Source organism: Calidris pugnax, unplaced genomic scaffold (assembly GCF_001431845.1).
Source record: "Calidris pugnax isolate Ruff unplaced genomic scaffold, ASM143184v1 scaffold44, whole genome shotgun sequence".
NCBI lineage: Eukaryota > Metazoa > Chordata > Aves > Charadriiformes > Scolopacidae > Calidris > Calidris pugnax.
Window position 1 is genome coordinate 23,786,135 of NW_015094506.1, and position 23,041 is coordinate 23,809,175.

General features: G+C 40.8%; 1 protein-coding gene across 10 annotated transcripts in view; it reads right to left on the reverse strand.

Annotated features, from left to right (window-relative positions):
- Positions 1–8,653, reverse strand: part of MON2 (MON2 homolog, regulator of endosome-to-Golgi trafficking) — an 84,032-nt gene extending 75,379 nt beyond the window's left edge. For 9 of the 10 annotated variants that reach the window (XR_001414288.1, XM_014963725.1, XM_014963726.1 and 6 more), the window contains exon 1: positions 8,371–8,585. Coding sequence is in view for 9 of the 10 variants with exons in the window: in XM_014963725.1 (XP_014819211.1) it covers positions 8,371–8,481 (111 nt within the window). In the remaining variant the exon portion in view is untranslated. Of the gene's footprint in view, positions 1–8,370 lie in introns of all 10 variants that reach the window. The other variant, XM_014963724.1, reaches the window with a different exon arrangement.
- Between the last annotated feature and the right edge of the window lie 14,388 nt (positions 8,654–23,041).

Genomic DNA, 23,041 nt, shown 5'->3' on the forward strand with positions numbered 1-23,041 from the left:
TTGGTAAACGACTTTCACCATCACAAAACCTTCAATACAAAACCAGTTACAGTCTTCATTTTTTTAAATTTGGAATGTGCAATTTATTTGAATTGTTGAGCAGCCTAATTAACTTTTTTTTTTAATCAAGAAATTAATATATTTGCTGGTTTTGTTTGTATTACCTTTATTTAGCATGTAAAGACAAGAAATTGCAAATGGACCATATACAAAGTAGTTTTTACAGCAGTTCACACTTTACCTGAAACAGAAGCAAAACCACTCTGCTTTATTCTACATCATGATCTACTTGTGCTCAATGAAGGGAATCAGTAGTGTATGTTTCTGATCCCAACAACGGGCACAACAACAGCTGAAAATACCAAACTAATTCCTGCTAGACTTGATTCTACCCAAGGACGGTGCATTCTCAATTACCAGAGCTCCAATACTTTGAGAAATAAAATAAAAGCATTAGCTGATTCTGTTACACACTTTCTCCACCGATTCAAGATTTATGATATTGCAGGTTTTATATTTTAAAAACACAAAATCTTGTTCATTTCCAGCTTTAGTGCAACTATATTAGAACACTTTTAATATTTAAGAGGCCAACTTTCTCTTGACAGAAGTGACTACTCCTCTGGTCCATTAATCTTTTGAAATTGTCAGTTTGCAGTATCAGCAGCCAACTCAGAATCCTGAAAGTTAATCATCAATACTGCCAGGAGAGGTGCCAGTGTTATCTAAATTGCTTCAGAGCTGTTGCCTCTGGAGGTCCCTCACTTAACATGAATGTGGAGGTAAAGATAATGAAATACAAATATTTAATTTCAAGAGTTTTCATTTGACAATCAAAATATTATACCTCAGCTGGAAAAACATCACACATAAATCAACAGAATAAATCAGAATGAATAACATAAAAAAAACCCTCATTCTTGAACAGCACTGATGTAGACAAAGAAAAAAAAGACTCGATACAGAAGAAGCACAGGCAATTAGCAACAAATTCTTAAGTTATGTTCCCACAGTCAGATAGAACCTGATACAGATAGATTCCAGATAGAATCCGGAGGTACCTTGTATTAGATTATATATAAATTATACATATACACTATATTTTATATCTATAATATTTTATATATAGTGCATGGATATCTTGAGAGCCTACCATTTATGAATTTTTGAGTGATTCATCAAGTACAACACTACTGATTATAAGTCACTAAAACTGAGTCACAGAAATTAATGAAATGTAATTTTCATTACATACTTTTGCATAACAATCATCATTCTACATTTAAAAAAAAAAAAAAAAACAAATCAAGATCCCATTTCAGAGCTTTAGGAGATTTACACTTGAAGTTCAAACTAATTTTGCCTTCAGCTTGTCAACCAGAACAGATGGAACTCCTGAGGCTTTGCCACAAATACTATATTCAGAGTCACCCCATCAGAGACAGCAATGCCTGTTTGTGAGGCACCTGACAAAAAGAAACAACAGTCAACAGTTTGGGCATTAGTTGAGAACTGGAGTCACCAAGAATTTCCAATTTCTGCTACAGGTTTCCCTTATAATCTTTCGGAAGCCATAGGAGGCAGATGGAGATTAGATCAGAGATTAAGACCCACAAATTTAAATATTTAGACTCCCATTACAATGGGGATTTAGTCTCTACTGAATGCTCCTTAATTCTTAAAGCCTTTCCTTAAGCTAATTCAGCTGACTCTCTGGTAGGGGCTCAATACAGAGGTCTAAGCTTAGGCCTCTATATGCAAGACAACGACGTGCAGACAGCAGAAGACCCCATGTTCTTCTGAACCAGCTGCTGGAAGCCAAGGAAGAAACATTAATGTATCTCAAGTGGAAAAGATATCTAATGTGTAGGTGACAGAGTGAATCAATCCCCTGGCAACAAGATCCTCTGAATAGCTATTCGGCTCTATTGGCAGTATCTCCACAACAAACCAAGCCTGCACAATCAATGAAAGGAGCTTAGACACCTTAATCCTGCACTGAAATCCAAGTTGAAAATTTTACAGATAGATTGAGATACAGAAATTTTTTTTCATTCATTAAATTGCACAGTACTACATGATGGAGAAATTGTTTATGTGCATGATATGAATCACTTTTGAGCACATGACATTTCTATCAAAGATTAAAATGATGAAATGAAATTTAGGATTTATAATAAACCCTGAATTAGAATACATTTGAATAGATGACTGTCCCCTAGACACATAACAGTGCACTTTTAAAAATATAATTTTGAAAAATACTACTGTACACAATCAGTACTGAATAAAAAACACTTAAAATTAATGGATTCCAAACTTGCAGCAACCAGACACTGCAACTGGTAAAGATCAGGAATTACGAAAGGAACTGTAGGAAATATTAGGGATCACCTGTTTCAAGTTAAAAGCTCAGCTACAGGCTGGCAACTAAAGAATGCTACAGAGTAATCTCCAGTCACATGCACAAAACACATGTTTGAGTGCAAGCTGCTGAAGTATGACAATATGCATTTTACAGAGCGCAGTTTCTCTATTTCAAAAGATTTTTAAAATATTTGTTAAGTGAATACCCATTAAAGCAAACAAAAAAACCTCTACAGTATTTGTATCCTTCCTAACTAATGCTGTGAAGACTTGAAAATTAAACTACCTGGAAAGTTGAATGGAGGTTAAGTTCCCTGTAGGCTGTCAGAATTATTTAATCCATTTTATTTAAAAAATAAAGCAGGAAACCCCAAAATTTGGTTACTCCTACAAAAGATGGTCTATGTGCAAAGATTTGTTCTTTGCCAGGTCCATTTGGCTTGTCTTTTTACCACTAGAGTAGCATGAATGCAGAGCTCTCAGAAACCATTCAATGCCAGTAATACATCAAGTGACTCAAATACCCATATCACAAGGCATTTCAGCATGTTGTTTTCTTTCTTAGCCTTCTCCAACTTCTGTACTGCACTATATTCCACAGATTTTCTGAAATGTTGTTACTGTTACAGAACAAACAGCTAATAGTCACACTTTCTTTTTTTAACTGTTCCTTCCAGTTCCATTAGGAATCCTAATGATCACTTCAAGTTTATAAACCAAATTAACTGATCTCTATCTCTTTAACATACGTTTAAATTTTGCAATACATTCTCCTGCTTAGTTTCATACAGCTATACTCAATGACATCAGGGAGGTTCCTTGAAAGGATAAATTTCCTTGTTTTGGCATTAGCCCTAAGACGCGCTCAGGATCAGCACATCATTCCAAAATGAGAATGTTTTAACCCAAGGGATGAAACTGTCGTGTACGTCACTCAGTGCTGACAGCAGTGGACTCCAGAGGAAGAAATGTATGAATAGAAGCTGTGTTCACAGAACACAACAACTGACAGCTCCTCAGAAAGGGCATAACCTATCTCTTGGCTCAGCCAGCACACACCACTCCTACTGCAATTAAATAATTTAAAGTTTGCTTTATCCATAAGTAACTCAAATCTGGATTCTTTAACTTTTACCCAAAGAATTTTGTAAGGCTACTTACCTGCAAGTAGAGTTATTTATAAAAGAAGGGAAATAAGATTGCAATGTTGGATTCTATTCTTTTTCCTAGATGCAGGAAATTATTTTACAATTAATTTACACTGTTTCAAAAAGATGCCTGCAAGCCAAAGGCATACACAACTCAATAAATAGCTAAACAAAAGCAATACTGCTCTTTCAAACAAAGATCTGGAAAAGAAACAGTACAGAGAGGCTATCAAAAGCTATCTTTCAGCAGTCTCAAGAGAGCATTTCAACTGACCAAAGTATTCAAAGCTAAAACTGTGCTGCTTCTCCAGGCTGAGGGAAGTTGAACACCAGTTCTTTCCCAGCTCTACTATTCCAAATTACGGCAGCAGCAAACAATCTAAAACACACAGACACCCGCAACCCATTACACAACTGCCAAGCAGAGGGCACACCTCGTCCCATGTTGGTGGGGCCTCGCAGATCCTGCCATGGGAGGATGCAGTCCCTGCCCACCCTCTCCTACCAGCACAAGTGTGCCTGAAGCTGTGCAGGGAGCAGCAGAAGAGTTCATTTTTTTCACATGTTTTTTTTTTTTTAAAGCTCACTTAGCTTTTACTGCTATTTAAAAGTCAAGAAAAAACTTGAGTCAACACAGACACTACAAACCTCCTAGAAAGCCGAGACTGGATCTGTGTAAACAAGGAGTTACATAGAGCTGGAACTCAGACTGAGGAGAACTTTTGGGTATACGCATCTTCCCTTTTAACTCCATTATCTCTGCTAATTAAAAATATTTTACCCGTGAATTTCTAAGGTTTCTTATGCAGTAAAATTATCTAACCAAATGAGATGCAACTCACAAAGCAGTATTTTCATTCAGTAATAAGAAACAGCAGGTAACCCACTTAGCACACTGAATTATTTTCAATTTTGAGCTAAGAAAAAGTTCTTACTCTAACTCATTAAAGAGAGCACCACCAGCTTGCCACACACCCAGCACAGGATCTCGAAACTCCAGTCACTAGCAGGTTAAAATAGTTTATAAAGCTCTATGGGTGTGCCACCCAATTCAGTCCGGACTGAGAAGCACTACAATGCTCTCTAGTACAGAGCAAAACTTAGAGCCCACTGTATTAAAAACAGAGTAATGACCAAGTAGTATCGTTTTCCAGAAGCAATACCAGATTACTCAAGACAACATGAGCACAGCTGATGTCTTCATCCTGCTTCATCCTCTGTAATTTCAAGATCCAAAAGATACTGTTTAATTTACGCTTGCCCTGAGAGCTTCTATCACAGCCATGGCTGGTGTCTATTTTTCTAACTGGGAAACAGAAATATATTGTGAAAATACGCATACATTTTTCAGTAATGTCATTATTCATATATCTGCCATAACCAGTTTTGACGTATCACAGACATAACCACCAAATAACTCCTCGCTGGTAGTATATAGCTTTCATGTTTAGTAAATACTTCTGTAGTCTGAGGAAGTATCAAACAGAAAAATCACCTAGCAACAAACAGACATGGGTCTGAAGTCTAATAGTAACTAGTTCCCCACACCCCTAAGAAAAATAAGTCTAGCACAGTAGTTAATCCCCAAACATCGTCAGCAACACAATTTCAAACCCACAGATTCTTTCCACAGTTCCCATTCTCCATGTATTAAAGTGGCAACACCTAGGAAAATCCTACTTGGGTATAATCTATTACACAGAGCAAAGACAAGGTGTGGATTGCTTTGGGAACAATAATACATTGTTATTTCTTAGTTAAGAGCTCTAACTAAAGGGAAGGAAGTCTGCCACATATTTGTATCAGAAGTTCAATACTGGGAGAAACTCAGCAATTTCCATGTTTCTTAACAGATTATCAGTCAGCAAAAACCTCAGAATACACTGTTGGAAGTGACTGGACTTACAACTACATGATTTCCACATAAATGTGACATACTAAGAAAACTTTACAGACTCAGAAATAATAGAAAAAATATGAGATGAAACTGTTTAAAACAGCGAAGAGTTCAAGTTCCATTTTCAGTAAAGGTTTAAGACCTTATTTCCAGCTTTTAACCGAGGATAATGTCTAAATCCCACAGTCTGTGGGATTCCCACAGCTGGCTGTCTCCCTTCTTTGCTGCATCCACCACCCACCCCCACCCCTCAAAAAAAAATAATAATACAATAAAGGTCTTCAGATGTGTCATCTACTTGCCTGTTCAAAGAACCATTTAATACTGCTTTGGTCTCTCTCTACCTAATAGAGATGGCATTAGTTTGTAATAGCACATGCATTAGAAGCATCTTAAAAAGTGAAAACTAAAGCTATTTAACTTAAAAACAAAACAAAAAACAGGCTCTATTTTTCTGATCATACTGCTTTCTATCTCCTTACAGTATTGATTAAAACAGGATTTGCTCAAACTAACAATGTGAGCATTAAGTACAATTGAGAACTACACTACTACTTTTATCAGCAGCAAACTTATCAGCTAAATTTATTTTTCCGAATTTTAACAGTGTTAGTATCAAAATAAGAAAAATGGAATAGACAAAATGTTTTAGAAATGGCTGATGATAACAAACGGCTGTGAGCAAAACTTTAGATTATGTCAGAAATTGGAAAGATTATTAGAAGTAGTTTACCTTCAGAAAGTACCTATCAAATCTAACTACTACAATACAGCCCATAACTATTCATTTGGACGAGGAGTTTTTCAATAGCTTTATCACAGTATGATAAGTTTATTAAGTGACATGGAAGCATACACATCAGCTGCAAGACAAACTCATAAATTACACTGCATGCAGTAGTGATGAGGATAGTCTAGTTACACTGCAAGTGAAAAAGTGAGAGTATAGTAGACATTTGTTTTAAAAAGCCTGTGTTTAAGCTCGGTTTAAAAGCTAGTGCTGTTCCAAATCAGCAAGAAGAACATGCCATTCCTCTGATAACTCTAGACAAATCTAATCATCATCATATCAAACGCATGCAATTAAAATACCTGTTTAGCAGTTGAGATTCGACAGAAAATGAGACCCATTTCCTTTAAAACCAGAATGAAAAAAATGGCTTCCAGAAGTGAGGAAGTAAGATCGTTTCCTGCGACTGTATCATACATCCTCCTGCAGGACTGCTCTCAGCTTGGACCTCTCTGTGACAGCCCACAACTCATAGCAGAAAGAGTCCCGCTTCTTTATAAACACCTTCCAGTGCTATTCCATATACTTACCCAAACTCCAGACAACCAAGAAAAACTTTGTTAAGTGTTTTTTATAAAGTAAGCTAGGCAAATTGCTGTTGAGATGTAAAAGGGAAAAACAGACAAGTCTACTTACACCAGAGTAAGATAAACATGCTGAATAAGTATCAAGAACCGCACATGCAGTAGTTGCTCTAACCTTCAGCATGGCAAATATAATGAAGCATTACTAAAAATACTAGCTTAAGAACTACACTGCCCATCTCCTTTGTAGATCTAGAAGAAAATAAACATTAACACAGTGGGGAAACTTGTTCAGAGACCAAACAACTTACGCAGAGTCACACAGCACTACCCAGGATAAACTGGAAGTGGTACCCCCGCCTCCTTCCAAAACACACACACAGAGATCTCTGTTCAACTGACTACAACTTTGTCTTATTTACATATGACCACACACAAGTTTCTCAGAACTGATCACAACTTTCCCTTGTTCTTCTGTGACTGCACACCATTTCTTAAGCACACCAGCATTCCTCTGCAACCTACAATCATATATAACACGCTCTGTTACAGTGTGTCACCTCAAGCCTCTCAGAACAAGCACAATCATTAGCTTCAATTCATCTGTTAAAGCGTGTAATACTTCATACAACATTAAATGACCTACCACTTTATTGGAACTAAAGTCACATTACATCTGTAATTCCTTTATTCCAAACTGACAGCATCTTTACCGTATTTTCCCAGGTATCTTTCTGTTTCTGCAGCTTAATCTGAGTTAACGTATTAGTATTTTTCATCCCACTATTGCAGAGAAAAAATATTTTTTTAAAAAAGTCAAGTGGCAAACTACTGAGAGGGGAAAAAGTTAAACTGACTGTGTAAACACACAGTTAAAACGTACAGTTTAAATTAGAGAGAAAAATTCTGACTGCCCTTCAATTAAAGTTCATCAAGATCACTGAGCTCTCAAGCTGCACACAGAGTGAACTGACGTTTGAAAAATAAAGCACACGATCCTACCGGGACGAGTTTATTGATGGAATTTTTGAAGAAGGGAGAAAAAAGTAACCAAAACCTACGTCTCTCCCAGGCTTCCCCGGCTGTAACCCTTCCCCATGGGAAAGCCACGTAACCCCCACAGGCGGGGGTACGCCAGCCATCACCGCCGACCCGCACCGCTCACACCGGCACACCGGGAAATAAGGAAGGAACAGCGAAGGCCAGCCCCTGGGCTCCCCAGGCGGGTGGGACACGGACCCCACGGGAGACCTGCGAGGCCCCGCGCCGCCGGGGCGGGTTTCGGGGGAGATGCCGAGCCAAACTTCGCTCCTTCTCCCCCGGGTTGCCCCTGTCAACAGATGCTCTCTCTCCCCAGCCCCGCTCACTGAGGTGAACCGGCCCGGCCCGGCCCGCCTTCCCTCCCCTCGGTAACGCACTAAAAACAACGACCCACGAGCAAACGCGCCCGGCAAAGCCCGGTCTCGGCACAGGCAGCGCTCGGCGACCCGCGGCCATGGAGGACGGACCTCAGCGGGAGCGGCACCGGGCTGAGGGAACGCCGCCCGCCGCCTCCCCTCCGGCCGGGCCCCGCGGCCAGAGAGGCCCCCCCGGAGCAGCGCCCACCGCCCGGCCCGGCCCGACTCGGCTCATCCCGCCTCTCACCTCCTTGACGGGGGGGAATTTTTTCCGGCACTCCAGGCTGAGGCCCCGCAGGTCTCCCTGCATGTTTTCCAGCAGCTTCTTCACGGCTTCGGGGCTGCTGGTCCCGGACATGGCGGCGGCGCCGGGCCGGGCCGGCCCCGGGCCGGGCGCTGTTCCGAGCGGGCAGGGGCAGCGCCTCTCGCTCCACGGCCCCGGCCGACACGTCTACGCCCGACACCGGAACCCGTCAGCCCCGGCCGCGGCCCCTTCGCCGCCACCGCTCCCCCCCCGCGCTCCCACAATGCCGGGCGCCGCCAGCGCCGCGCGTCAGGGCCGCTTCCGCACACACGGCCCGGGGGCGGGGAGAGCTGAGCGGCGGCCCGCCCCGGCCACAGCCCCCGGACCCGAGCTGGGCCGGAGGGGGGAGCGTTGCGCCTTCCCCGCTGGGTCTCCGGAACTGTGTGGGGCCGGCACTGGGGCCTGGGCCGAGGGGCAGCGCCCCGGCGCGGGGTGGGGGAAAGGACGCAAACTGCGGCCTCGGTGAAGGGTAGCCGGGGGTGGTTTGGTGGTGGTGAAGGTGGAAGGTGGTGGTGGAAGGTGGTGAAGGTGAAGACCCTCAGCCTTGCCGCAGGTCACCCGCAAGTCGCCCTCAGCGGCCAGCGCGCGGCTGGAGGAGCCCCCTCTCGCCGATTCCGGGTCCCAGAGGGAAGGTCGGTGATTATAGGGTTTTTAAAAAACAAAAAGTGAGGCTGGCTGTTGGGTTTCCCTCGTGAATCGTGAAGTTCTTTGCTTTCTTCTGTAGGAGGGAAGGTTTGTGCCCTTCCTGACCTGTGTGTGTGTGTGGTTTCCGTGGCTTTCTCCAGGCAAAGCCAGGCTGAATCCTTCGTTGAGCAGATAAACACAGGGGGGAAAGAAGGCGACAAGGGGGGCAGTGGGGTCCCGGGTACCTTCCTTGTCACCCGCAGCTGCTCGGCAGTGTGCCTCTGAAATCCACAAGCTTCCCAACCAGCTGTTTTTAACCCATTTCAAAAGCAGGCACCCCAGCGACAAGCTGTTCAGCCAGTATCTGTGGCTTGTTGTAACGCTCCCTGTCAAACTTCTGCCACGGCAAAGGCTTCCCTCCCTTCAAGGACACCATTCATTGTTCAACAGTTAGCATTTCACAAAGGTTTTGGTCTCTGCAGTAATTATTTTTACAAATTCTGGTTGCTGTAAATCCCGTGCTGTGGTTGCTGCCTAACCATAACGTAGCAGGGCTCTATTGCCCTCCCATAAATCCAAGGAGTTGGAAAGCATTCTTGAGTTTCCATAGTCTGTAGTTTTTAAACTTGGGAATCTTGAAAAAAAAAAATCACAAAGAATCAGAACAGAGAACAAATTTTTACTGTCTTACTGCTTAAAATTACTTTATTTTAAATAATGGCTTTTCTTTAGGCTTTCCTGAAAGTCTTCAGTGTTATTCAGAATGTTCTGAGATTTCTGCTTATCTTTTTGTATGTGTTGTTACAAAAAAGGGAAAAGAATTCATAAATTTGAGCAGCTCTACTTGATGTTGGAGTTCATTCACAACTGAATTAGATGGTCAAACTGTGTGCCTTCAGACAAGGAATTAAGATTTCAGCCCTATGTTCAGTAAAGTCAAACCCATCGTTTTGCAATGATGATAACACTTTCGAAATTCATTGGTATGTCTGTTCTCAAAAGCTTTGATTTTTATATGCTTGCTTAAAAAAAACACAAAAAGCAAGACTGTTGTCTTCAGTAGAACTATTTACATGCTTAACCATTAAGTGTTTTCCTAAGAACTTTCTGGTCTAAGTGTTTCCGTTCTGGGCTTCAGTCCTGATAGCAATTCACAGACCCATCCAAGTACCTTCATAAGAAACATGGATGATTTGCTAGGAGAATGAGTCAATTAATTATTGACTATGCATAGGTATTTCTTACGTAAGCTTTAACAATTTACTTCCTTTTTGTTGTTTGGACTTTTCCATGTGTTTACTGTACATGGGGAGCTGTGGGCATATTGGTGGTCCCTGAATCTACTTGTCTACCTAAACTAAAACAATTGGAATTTCTTGTGAAATGAGGGTCAGTAAACTGTTCTATAACACTGCCTTTCTGGAGTACTGTGTCCAGTTCTGGGCTCCCTAGTTCAAGAAGGACAGGGACCTGCTGGAGAGGGTACAGAAGGCTACAAAGAGCATTAGGGGCCTGGAGCATCTCTTTTACGAGGAAAAGCTGAGAGACTTGGGGCCTTTTAGTCTAGAGAAGAGAAGACTGAGGGGGGATCTGATCAATGCCTATAAATACTTAAAGGGTGAGTGTCAAGAGGAAGGGACCAGTTTTTTCAGTGGTGCCCAGTGACAGGACAAGAGGAAATGGGCACAAACTTGAACATAAGAAATTCCATCTAAACATGAGGTGGAACTTCTTCACTTTGAGGGTGGCAGAGCACTGGAACAGGCTCCCCAGAGAGGTGGTGGAGTCTCCTTCTCTGGAGACATTCAAAACCCACCTGGACACGTTCCTGTGCAGCCTGCTCTAGGGGGACCTGCTTTGGCATGAGGGTTGGACTAGGTGATCTCCAGAGGTCCCTTCCAACCCCATATCATTCTGTTATTCTTACAAAAATGGAGCAAGTATTTCATCTGTCATTATCTCTGTAATCAAAATGAGGAAGATGAGGAAAACTGTCATATGACTGTATTTCTCTGTTAACAGTGGTGAGACGAGTCAGAAGAATTGAGATTAATCACATTTAAAACAAACACATTAGTATGTATTAGATTGTATGTGCATACTAATTTCCTGAAAATCTTACTGTTTTGTTTAACCAAACAAGACTACTGTAAATATTCGGTTTGGACAGGGACCTACTTTTAGATTGTGAATGCCTGATAAGTTAACTTATATGAAGGATAGGTGATTGGTTTTTTAATCAAAGCCATAGCAGTAAATTTGTCTACCCTTCCTCACAGAGTAATGCCAGCTTCTGAAGTTAAAACTACTGAGGGAGTAGCCAGTTACTGCAGTTGAGTAAAATTGGCAACTTCCTGCTGTAGGATTTTTTTTGTTAAGTATTGTGTAAAAATGCTGTAAAAATATTTAAGAACAGCAGTGATAAATATTTTGGAATGTAAACTATTATACCTCTTGGGAAGAAATGTTTTTTTGTTTTGTAGTGTTTGCGTTGTAATTTATACTTTTTGTGTAAAATGATTGTTTCTTGAGAAAAAGCTGATTATTTCATGATGTTAATTATTTTTACCATGGTAGCTTGTACCTGCTGATTACCTGTCTTTTCTTATTCCACATATGTAGTGGCATAGAATAGGGGGCATGCTACAGGCTTTCCGTATTTGTAACAGCTTGCCAGCAACCCTGCCACCTCTATTAAAGTGTAACACATGCAGTATTTTTAAAACCTATTTCTGGCTGACGTTCCACCCTTTTTCACTAATCTCAGTTTTCTCAGTGCTCTATTTTTTAGATCAGGAAAAAAAGAACCACATGCTACTCCTCTCATAAACCAAAATTATTAACATTCTTGATTCTTAAAATAATTTTGTCTTTTTATTACAGTATAGAATTTAATAGTCTGTTGAAATGCATGAAAAAAAAGTTTCACTGCAGCTCTTCAGTTGTCTGTTATGATGCCCAGTGTTTAGCTTTCAGTCATGCACTGTCCTTTCTGCACATTACCAGCACCCTGCTTTAGCTATATCAGAAAACATCGGAGTTACAGTTGTAATAGTAGCCAACTCACGTTACTGGATCACAAAATTAATTATAGATTACTGTAACAGTGTATTCTGGATAATTTCATCTGCGTCTAAAATAGAGAATATTGTAACTTTCTAGTATCACATTATTTCTGTTTATACATTGTGACACTTTTTGAACTAAGCAGAGCACTTGGGAATTTGGTGAGACCTGCTGTAATTTAGGGTCTTAGGAAGTTGTGTATAGAATTACTTTAATAAGCAACATGTCTATTAATTAAAAGGGATTTTTTAGGTCAAGTGCAGCCTTCATCTTCTCTGAAGGCCATTCTGTGTTTGATAATTAAATCTCAGTGACTTAGTTTAAAAATTGTTCTATTTGCATACATCACTTTTTATCATTTACATTTATCATACATACCTTTCCAACTACTGGCTTTGACACTGTCTGCTCAGCGTTGCCAGCCAAATGCAGCAGGATTGCTCATGGGTTTGGAAACGAATCATACAAGTGGTTGGAGAATTGAAGACTCTCTCAGCTCTGCTGAGTAGGAGAATTGGGAACTATACACGTGCCTGAATTTCGAGTGCGTCTCTTAAACACAAGATAATCTTTCTACTGTTTTGATGTATGCCTTCTGTAAATGATTTATTAGTTAAAGCTACAAACTGTTTATTAGTTTTTGTAAAAGATTTATTAGTTATGCTAATCCACAGCAGTTAAACTATTTAAACTGGCCAAGATTGTTTTAGTTGACGTGGATTTGATTGTGAATGTGACTTCCTCTAGTTGCATTTCATTGCAATAGATAACTATTGCCTGTATTCCTAACCCTGAGTAAGAGTGCTTGCCAGTCTTTTGGTATGTCTTAAATGCCTCAGTTTCAATTCAAGTTGCTTCCGAGTCAGAAAGTGGAGCAGTGTCTGTGGGCATCTCTGAGGGCACATTTTTGACTAGCAAGCTAAAAATGCTAGTTAGCTGTTAAGCTAACTTTGTATTGCACTGCAATGATTATATTGTTGTTTGCTTTGTTATTAAATTACCTGTTATTTTGTAATGGACAGTGGGTGATTGAAATTGTTCCCTATAGCTTTATGGCCCTAATTACCAACAAAAATGCTCAGGAGACCTATTGTGATTCATTAAATTACCTCTTGGAACCAATGTTCATGCCAAATGATGTGCATCAGTCCTCCTGATTCAATTAAACAGGGGATAGCATTCAGCTGTATTAATCTGAGGTGTTCACTCCTAGTCTATGCTGACAGCTGTGTGCAGATGCAGGCTTTGAATGTGAGAACAGGGTTCTGTCACCATCTTATTCAGGGGCAAAACTGTCAGGTTTCACCGTGGCAATGAACTGGTTTCATGCCAATGAGAAGAATCATGGCTTTTCCTCTGAGTTCACTTCACTAATACTCCTGCATACCTCTGTTACTGATAATGATCTATACACAGTACTAGCACTAAACAAACTTCAGGATATGAAATATCATCAATTTTGTGGTCACATAAAGGTGTTTGCAGACATCTCTGGTGGTTTTTTCCACTGCAGAGGTAAGAGTCACAATGGAGAGAATTTTGCCTCATAGAGGATGGAACGCAGATACTGATATCAGAAGGCAAAGTTAAATTCTAAATTAACAGACAGTGAGGGATGGATTAATATAAAACACTTTCCATAGTCCTGTGTAAAAACCTATGCATTGTATTGGACTGACTAAGCACAAAGAAGCCCTGTACACGTGATTTACTATGGGTACTCTTCACAAGCTCCCCTAAATTGTAGACACAAAAAATTGGGCAAAACAGTATTTCTGTTGAAGTCACAAATGGTTTAAAAGCAGAGGTAATAACCTTCGCTCTAGTACCTGGTATTCTTTTTTAATGGGATGGAAGCAAAGCCCTTGTTCCTTTAGGATGTGGCTGTATCAGGAAGTTCGATCTACCAGCAAATTGAAAAATACTTCTTTTTCCAGCATGAACTCCCCTTCTTGTGAATTTAGCCTGTGTTCCTTTATGCGTAGGTGTGAGCACATGTTTACATGGTGGTACACCTTTTGCTTGTACAGTTGCATGTTAAGACACATTTTATTTTGTTTAGTCAACTGAAAGAGGAATCCCAGCTGCCGTCCGTCAGTGAATCATCCTCTTTGGCATTAGCAAACTAGCAGTAATTGCATCACATTGTCTTTGAGGTCGCTGACAAAAATGTTAAGTAGCAATGCCCAAAATGTCAGACCTGTGACCTGTACTGGGTACGCAGCACAGATTCCCCGTTGAGTTACGGTACCATCAGTTGGGGCCTACACGCAAATCTCTCAACCAGAGGCTTAGATGCTTCCATGACTCCCGTGTAACCAGTCAGCAAATCTGTTTTTCCAATTTTTCCTACTTGAATCTTGTCCAAACAGATTCTCAAAGCAGCGGGTTGTGAGTTTTTGGTTTTGTTTTTTTTTTTTTTTTTTTTTTTTTTTTTTTTTTTTTTTTTTTCATTGCCCTTTTGAGTACTGGTCGTTGAATCAGCTGAATCTGTTAACTTCTTTTCTGAGAAAGAACTGCTCTCCACTGCTTGTATTAATTTATTGCTGTCTCAGAGCTAGCAGTGTAAAAACAGACAAACCTATACATGATATTCACAAAACCTTATCAGCAGCTCCCATACCCTTCATACTTACAACTGAGCATGAGTCAGGCCAGATTAAATGGCTTTCCCAGCTCACGCAGGAAGTGTGTGGCCGGCCTGGGAAACAACCCTTACTCTGTGCGTTAAACTGAATCTGCCTTTCATGCCTTTACACAATAAATAGTATTTATTAGAGAATGGAATTATTATCTATTCAGGCGGCACCTGTGATTTTTCCCTGCGTGGTGTGTAACACACTGCATTCATGATACGTTGTTTTTCTGCCAGTGTAGGAAATACCAAAACCGTGATGGAGATTTTGCTTGGCAGTTGTTTACATCAAAAACCCCGTGCTGCCCGGCCCCGCCACCGTCTTAACAATTAGCACAGCCTGTGGGCACGGATGAAGAAACTTCAGTGATGTGGCACTTCTGATCAGAATTTTCTGCAGTCTTCATATCTGTTATTAGGAGTTTTGGTTTAGAAATGAAGGCAGGGATGTGTTGAAGCGAAATAGCTGTGATTCTAGGCTCAGGATTCTTTGATCCTGAGCTCTTGCAGTGGCCAGTGGATCAGCTGCACTCTCGGGAGAAGTCTTTTCCCAAGTATTTCATTCTGACTGCAGGATCATAACATAAAAATGCCTGTCAAGAATGTCAGAAATATGCACTGTGCTGCGGTCTGTTTATTTTGCTGCGCTCTCAGGTATTTGTGAAAAACCTCACTACATCTTTTTAGTAATTTCCTTTTCATCTCTTCTTCAGTTTGTATGAAAGTTATGGAAACATTTCCAGACACCTAGTAGCCTACAGACAATCTATTAATCACAAAGCAACACCAGAGGGGAGAAGGGTGTTTCCCTGTGTAAAAAAGACTTATTTTTGGCTGCTGCAGCAGAGAGGAAAAGCTGCTGGATGTGTCCCCCAGGCTCCGGTGAATCCTTTAAGATAATGGCTCCAGATTGCAGCCCTGGGGCTGCCTGGTGGTACCATTATTATGGGAGAGTCTCCATTGACTGAATGGATGTCAGGTCCTTGCATTAGGGGTGGCCTCTGTCTACATATCAGGCATTGCAGTCATAGCTAGAAAATGCAGACATTAGTTATAAAAATAGATACACTCACTATACTCACATAAATAGCGTGGAGGCTGGTGCATTACATAGGTGTTCTTTTCTCACACTGCCATGGCCACACTGACCAACTTCATTGGTAGCTTTCATTTTCTAGGCTCAGAGCAGCCTAGCAAAGACTCTGGAACTTCTGAGAGCCTCCAACACAAAACTGTTCCCAAAAATAACTGAAGTGTGACCCCTCCGCTACTTCACAGACGGTTCTTTCTATAAAACATAAGGATTGGAGATTTCTTATGGAAGAGATCCTCATGAAGAACTGTTTGGTACAGAGGCCTGGATTTACTTTCTATGTTGCGCTCGTCTTTGTTGCTTTATGAAGAGTACAGACCACTTCTTTCATCCTGACCCTCGATATAAATATTTGCATGGCTGCGTGTGTGGCTGTGTTTATAGGCAGCCCTCTGAAAGGAATTTTGTTACTCAGGTTGAGTCAAAAGAGATAAACAGAACGAACGTACTTTCTCAGGGAATTTGGAAGACAGCCAAAGAAATCTAGTCATCGAGAGCCAAATGCTTTCCTTCCTAGTAAAATGAACTATATATATCACCTCCACATGGGAGGTGACATTACCTCCATATTACCTCCCCAGTAAAACAGGGCCATACCATACCATACCATACCATACCATACCATACCATACCATACCATACCATACCATACCATGTATCTACGTCCTGGGTCATGTGCAAGCTGGTATGTCCATATCCAAGGATGCATATACGTGGCAATTTCATGATTAATACTGGCATTTGGGGAGCATTTCTAGAAGTTGTATTCAGTACTTCACAAATGGGAGCCCCTTTCTGGAACCCATTCCCGGGGCACAGTGGCTGAGCTTGTCCACCTCTTTACGCCAGTGCGTGGACGTGCTCCTGGCTGACCGCTGTCTGGGGCATAGGAAATTCCAGGTCAGAAGAACACTGGCTGTTCCAGCTGAGAGCCAAGCCCTGGAGGTACTGAACGGATCATTAAGAGGGATGTGAAACTTGTTCAGCCAGTCTGAGACCTTATTTCCCTTTGGCAGCATGGTCATCAGTAGATTCCTCTGGCTGTTTATTTCTAGGGGCCTTACTTCCCTGCTCCAGTCCTAAGGAACAAAACCATGCCATGATCCAAGAAGATTTGGCATTGAATTATGAAATTAGCAGTTAACATATATTAAGTATTGACAAATTCTTTACCAAATGGCTGTGCTCCTGACCAGTTCAGCCGCACTTTGGCAGGGGGATATAAATACCTGGTGGGCTCGAATGTCTTATTTTGTTGGAGATAAGATCATAGAAAGACAGGACCAGCCTTATGGAAAGTTTCAAAGAACTTGACGCTTCATTTCCCGCCCATCCCTCCTTCAGGACATTTGGAACCTTCCTTTCTAAACCTCTTCCTCAACATCTACTGCTCTCAAGACATTTTCCAATACTTGGCTGCATAAACTGCAGTTTACTAGATAATTATTAGGTGAGGACACGTCAAAAAATAGTATGGCTCTTTTATTAATATCTTATTTAAAATGTCCTAATTATGGGATAGAATCAGCTCAATGCTTTCTACTGTTTTTCTCTATCTTTCACTAAGAAGTTAAATCCATTGCTAGGAACTAAATTACTTTTGTTTTCTTTCCCCACAAGGCAACCCACATCTATCAAAAGTTTTAATTCTCAGTTGCTTGTTAGTGACTTTTGCAGTATTTGCTTTTTTAAAAAAACAAAGAGTCTGCTTTCTTTTTAGAATGTATTTGAAATTCTCTACCACCTCCTTATTAGTATCCTACAGCTACCTTCTCATGACATTCATCTTTTCTATTCAGGCAGCAGAGGCTTTTCCATACTCCTGCCCTTGTCTTAGCTGTGATTCATCATTTTTACGTACATTCACGGTTCTGCGCAATTTCTTCCTCTTTGCCCTCAGTTCTGTTGCCTGTGTGTAGAGTCACACTGGATTGCTTGATGTGTTTGTTCTGGAATGGAGTATGGAAATGTAAATCTTAAATCTGGTTTGTTTCCTTTTGTTTTTAACTGCACATTGGTTCACAGGACTTTTGAGACGATTCTTATTGGTTAAATAAATGAAGTTGGTATGTCTATGTAGGCTTTTTATTTCACGGAAAGAATATCTTGTCTGTCAAATTGTAATAATATTGTCAAATGCTACTGGGAAAATGGGGACATTATAATCCATCACACTTGATATTAAAGGAGCAATTTATGTCATAAAAATGAGCTTTCTAAATGTGCCAGACTGAGCATGATGTTAACCAAACAGAAATTCGAAAATCATAGAGAGAGGGTAACCAAAGGCTTCCCATAATAAGTAGTTCTACAAGCTTTTGTGATTTAGCTCTCAATCTTTGCCACCTTATCTGAAAAATAGTACAGAAATGTCTATGGTTACATTTCCTGAAGACAACTTCTAAGCCATTCCTATACCAAAATCAACCCGTACATCTAATTTCCTTTAATTGTGTAAAAATAAGCTAATTCAAGATATTTTATAAAGAAAGTTCTGTTGTCTCCATCCCATCAGTTGATTGTGATTATTGTGTATTATAGGCATCAGAAACTTGAATATTTTTCTTATGCTTGATCAAAACATTTCCGATGACTATTGCCCAACTGTAGTTCATTAATCTAAAATGTTTGCAACATTTTTTTAATTAAGAATCTAGAAAGCAAAACAATTTTGGTATATAAATTATTTTATTTTACAGTAAAACCCAAAACCGTTCACATAGTGAAGCCAGAAACTCATTGGTGGCAGAGAATTTTTTAGAAATAAAAGGTGTGAAAATCCAAGTCTCGCTATCAACAGTCCTAGTCCACTTCTGAGAAATGTGCCTGAATCTGGGTCTCAGCTCTACAGGTTGCATTTAGGATCCATGTCATACACAGCAAAGTTATTCAGGACGTCAGTCTCACCAAATAAATAGTTATTTAGACACTGCATTTAATTCATTGAGCAGCTATTGGGTAACGCAAGATTAGTCAACATGACTAATATGTTTTATTAGATTTGGCACATGTGACTATGGAGTAGCTATGCTGCAGAACTTCTATGGGCCTGTTTGCTTGCAGCTGGATTATACTGGGGTTTATGGAAGCTGCTCTTCCCCCCTTGGGATGGGGGGGGAGCAGGACTCAAACTGGATCCAAATACCTTTCCCTCTAACTCAGGGAATTGCCCAAGGAAACCAGTCCCCTATGAGCAGTCCTGAACTTTGTATTTTGTGTCATGGAGAAACCAAAGTCTGAGCTGGCAGAGGGCACGTTCTTTGTATTTGTTTTTAATAGGTGTAGATGACACAGAGTCAGTAATTGCTGTCCCTTCTGTTTGCAGACTTTCTCCTCAGCTGAGAGACACACTCACATTCACACAACACCCACGGCACAGTTCGGTATTTTATAACACTGGCAGATGTTGAAAACAAGCACAGCTCATCTGAATTCTTTCCAGACACCCTTTGCTGTGTTCTGGAAAGTGCCTTGGTGCCCGCACAGCCAGCTGCAAACCTCCTTTCAGTTGCACAAGGTGTAGGTCTTGATTTTCATTTGTAAGGAACCGAGCATTTCTCAACAGGGGCGTGTCTGAACCGGCCATTGGGCTTTGACACAATCTGCCATGGAAAAGCCTGGATGCTCTGCCAGCATCACAAAGAGAGAAGGAAAAGGCAAATGTGTTTCAGTTTAGGCAGGAACCAGGGGGAAGAATTACTTTTGAGGAAGTTACAATAAATTGAAGAGGTCGTTCAAATGGTATTTGGAGCAGTTTCATGAGCTTGATCTGTTCGTAGCTGTGGTGCAGGAAGGGAAAAAAAAAATCGTATCATTTGCTACCATGAAACGAGCACGGGCTTTATTCCCGTATTAACCATTCAGGCCCCTATTCAAAACTTTTAAGTGCTTTGTAAGTGGTGCCATTAGGTCTGAAGAGGGAGGAGAACATTTGTCTGAAGAGAACGGGGTAGTTATGGATTCATAGATCCCAAAGCTGAGGCAGATGGCTCAGACTAAGTCTCCACCCGGCAGGGAGCTGCCTCCCTCCTGAGCCCAGGGACAGTGTCCAGCCCGGGGTTAACACAGCACCCACCACCTGCCTCTGCTGCTTGTTCCGCTGGGATCTTCCTTCTCCTCATTATAAGGCAATTGTGGAGAAGACCCCCACACGTCTCAGTTTTCAGATAATCTGGTTTCAGTTTAAATCTGTAGCTCTTTGAATGCTTCTCCCCTCTCCAACCCCCCCTGCATACGGTCATTTCCCCGCTCGTAAGGTATCGGGCACAAACTGAGGCGCTTCTGAGGAGTCTTTCTGAGAAAGAATTTATATCTGTTAGTGCACATGTAGTTACTTGGGGGTTGTAACTTTTTTTTCTGTGCTGTTTCCCAGGTTACAATCTGAACTTTTCAAAGGTAGTAATTCATATGGTGTATTTTACCAGCATCCTTGTGTATCCAAGGGCAAGTTCTTACACCACTGTTTCACATCGGCCGCTCTTGCTGAATTGTTCGTCCATCGGGGCTGCACGAGATTTAGGGGTACTTACTACTTTTCACCTTCTGGAGCTGAATATTTTCCACACTGAATACATTCATTCATTTAAGACGAAGCACCGCTAACTTCTCCAGTAACAACCTTAATTCCACAGTGATTTCCCAATGGAAACTATTTTGAGATCGTTGGTCGGTTCCTAAACTTTGAGTGGGGTGATGCTGCCTAACACTCATGTTTTGATGAGAGTAACGTAATACTTCAGATGATAATTAAGTGCCAAGCACTTAAATAATTCTAGGTGCATGTATATTATAATCCGTATCAACTCTCTTTTTCAATTACTGCCTCCCTCAAATAACAAAACTCGCTTTTCATAAAACCGTGCTGATGTGAATTCTTTATTTGATTCTTTTCTTCATTTGAGTCCTGTATCAGCTTTTGCAGTATTTGGCCCAGGATGGCTGGTAGCGCTGCCTGGCACATAGTAACCCTGTTCATTCCCTGGCTTATGGAATAATCCGTCATAAATTTATCACGTTTGGACTCTTCCGGGGTTTCTTCTGGTAAACCTCAAGACTTAATTTCTTTTCAGTAAGACGGGTCTCTCTGCCTGCCTCAGAAGCACGTGGTGCCAGCAAAGCCCACAATGGTGGCACTAAGAAAGTGGAACGGTTTTCAAAATTAGTTTACGCCCTCTCAAGGAAAAAGAATTAAAAAATCTGAAGAAAGCAATATCCTGCAGACTAAGAATATGCTTATTCTATCAAATATAGCTTTTATAATAATTGTTTTGCTATGTTTATAGTGATTTTTTATTTTGTCAAAGTAACTTGTACTCAGAAACAATAAGAAACTATGCCCTGAAATTGCTGAGTCCGACATCAAAGGCGGTGTAATTTTTGATGAAAACCAGTGGGTTTGCCAATTAATTTCTTTGCCTGCCCTGCCCATACTGACTCTCCTCTGAAGAATTCAAAACTCTTAAAAAAGACACCGCACTCCATAACGCAGCGCTACCTTGCTGGGAAGGCTGGAAGGGGTTGTGGCTTTCCCATGAGCAACTCGCTGTAGGTGCAGGAGATGTTTCTACATCACCTGGGAGGGGAGTAGCTGGCAGCTTTTCTGTCTGTCATCTCCACTCTGAGTTGCAAACTTCCCTCTGGTGCGCCAGGAAGGCAGCGAGGACTGTAATTTAAGCAGATGATAGAAGAGATCAGGGAACTGATCCGCATTGAAGCATCCAGAAGGCCATCTGAAGCCAACTGAAACATGAGGTCCTGGGCACCATCTCTTCACCTCTCCTTCCCCCCGAGAAAGGCTCGACCCTACGTGTTGCTGTCACAGAATCCCTGGAGTCACTGGGAATCGCAAGGTGTCTTCTGCCTCCTGCCTCCTTTCTGTGACTCTCACATTAAGAAGGTGAACTGTGTATTACCATTTTTGGGTTTATGCTAATACTTACAGCCATCAAAAAGCTTGCCCTCAATGTAACTGAAAAAAGCGAGCACAGTGCAGGGTTTTATCAGACACGATCATAAGAAGAGATGTTAGGACCCTCTTTCTTCTCTATTTAAATGACTAGTTGAGTGACAATAACTTTTGATAGACACTGCTTTTGATCACATGCTTTCTGTAGTTTTAATTTTAAGCATGTCCACACTGGATGAATTATCATATCTTGTGTGTGAATACCTAACAGTTTCATGAACTCACAACTTGGCTGAATTCCCAGAAACCTTTGAGACAGTCATATGGGAATGGTACTGATTTTGCTATCTGATTAGGAAGCTTACAAACTCGGTGTGTGTCATCTTGGAAGCCATGTTAGCAATAATAAAAAAAAATTTAGAAACCATCTATGTAGTTTTTTCCTTTTACTTTGATCAATACACTTTTAAACACTCTGGATGATCCAGCTATTCGTAGGCAAGTACATTCCTTCAAACACAAGAACCCATATGTATATATATGTGTGTGTATATATACTTACACATTATATATGCATTTTCAAAGGGAGAATGAAGGGCGTCAGGAGGCTGAGTTATCAGATATTAAAGCTCTGATTCACAAACTCCCCAGGGAGACTTTGATAAGTCAAACCAGATCCTTTACTCCTTCCTGATTTATCCAAGCAATATGGGAAGATCAATGAGGGTATGACTGTCGGGGGGCTCTGTGTGTGTGTGTCTGAATATTCAAAATGATCCCTTCTCTAGGATTACTTCACAGAGAAATCTCATCTCTCAAGTGCTCCGATTAAAATACACAAGTTAAACTCACAAATTACTTAGTACCTCACCTTGTATTGGGTTACTGTGTTCCATACCGAAATACAAGGTTTTAAGCAAAAGGCTTCTGTCATTTGCCCCCCACTTTGGTTTGTCTAATCTTAAATATATTGCCCCATTTTGCCAACCATGTCAGAATTAGTATCTTTCCATTTGATTAATTATTGTTACAGTATTACTTTAAAAAAACAAGTAATAGGTTTTTATGACAATAAACAATTTTTTTTTGCAGCCTTATAAATGTTTTCCCGGCCAGACAACCACAGGAGAGAATCCCTTTTATATATACTATCTTCTATAAATACTATTAATCTTACTCTGTGTTGGTCATTAAATAGCCATTTTGTAGCTGATAATCTATATCTTAGACAAAGACTACCCGTTACACAAACACTGTGGGAAAAGAATTGGTAAGAAAATGGAAGACTAAA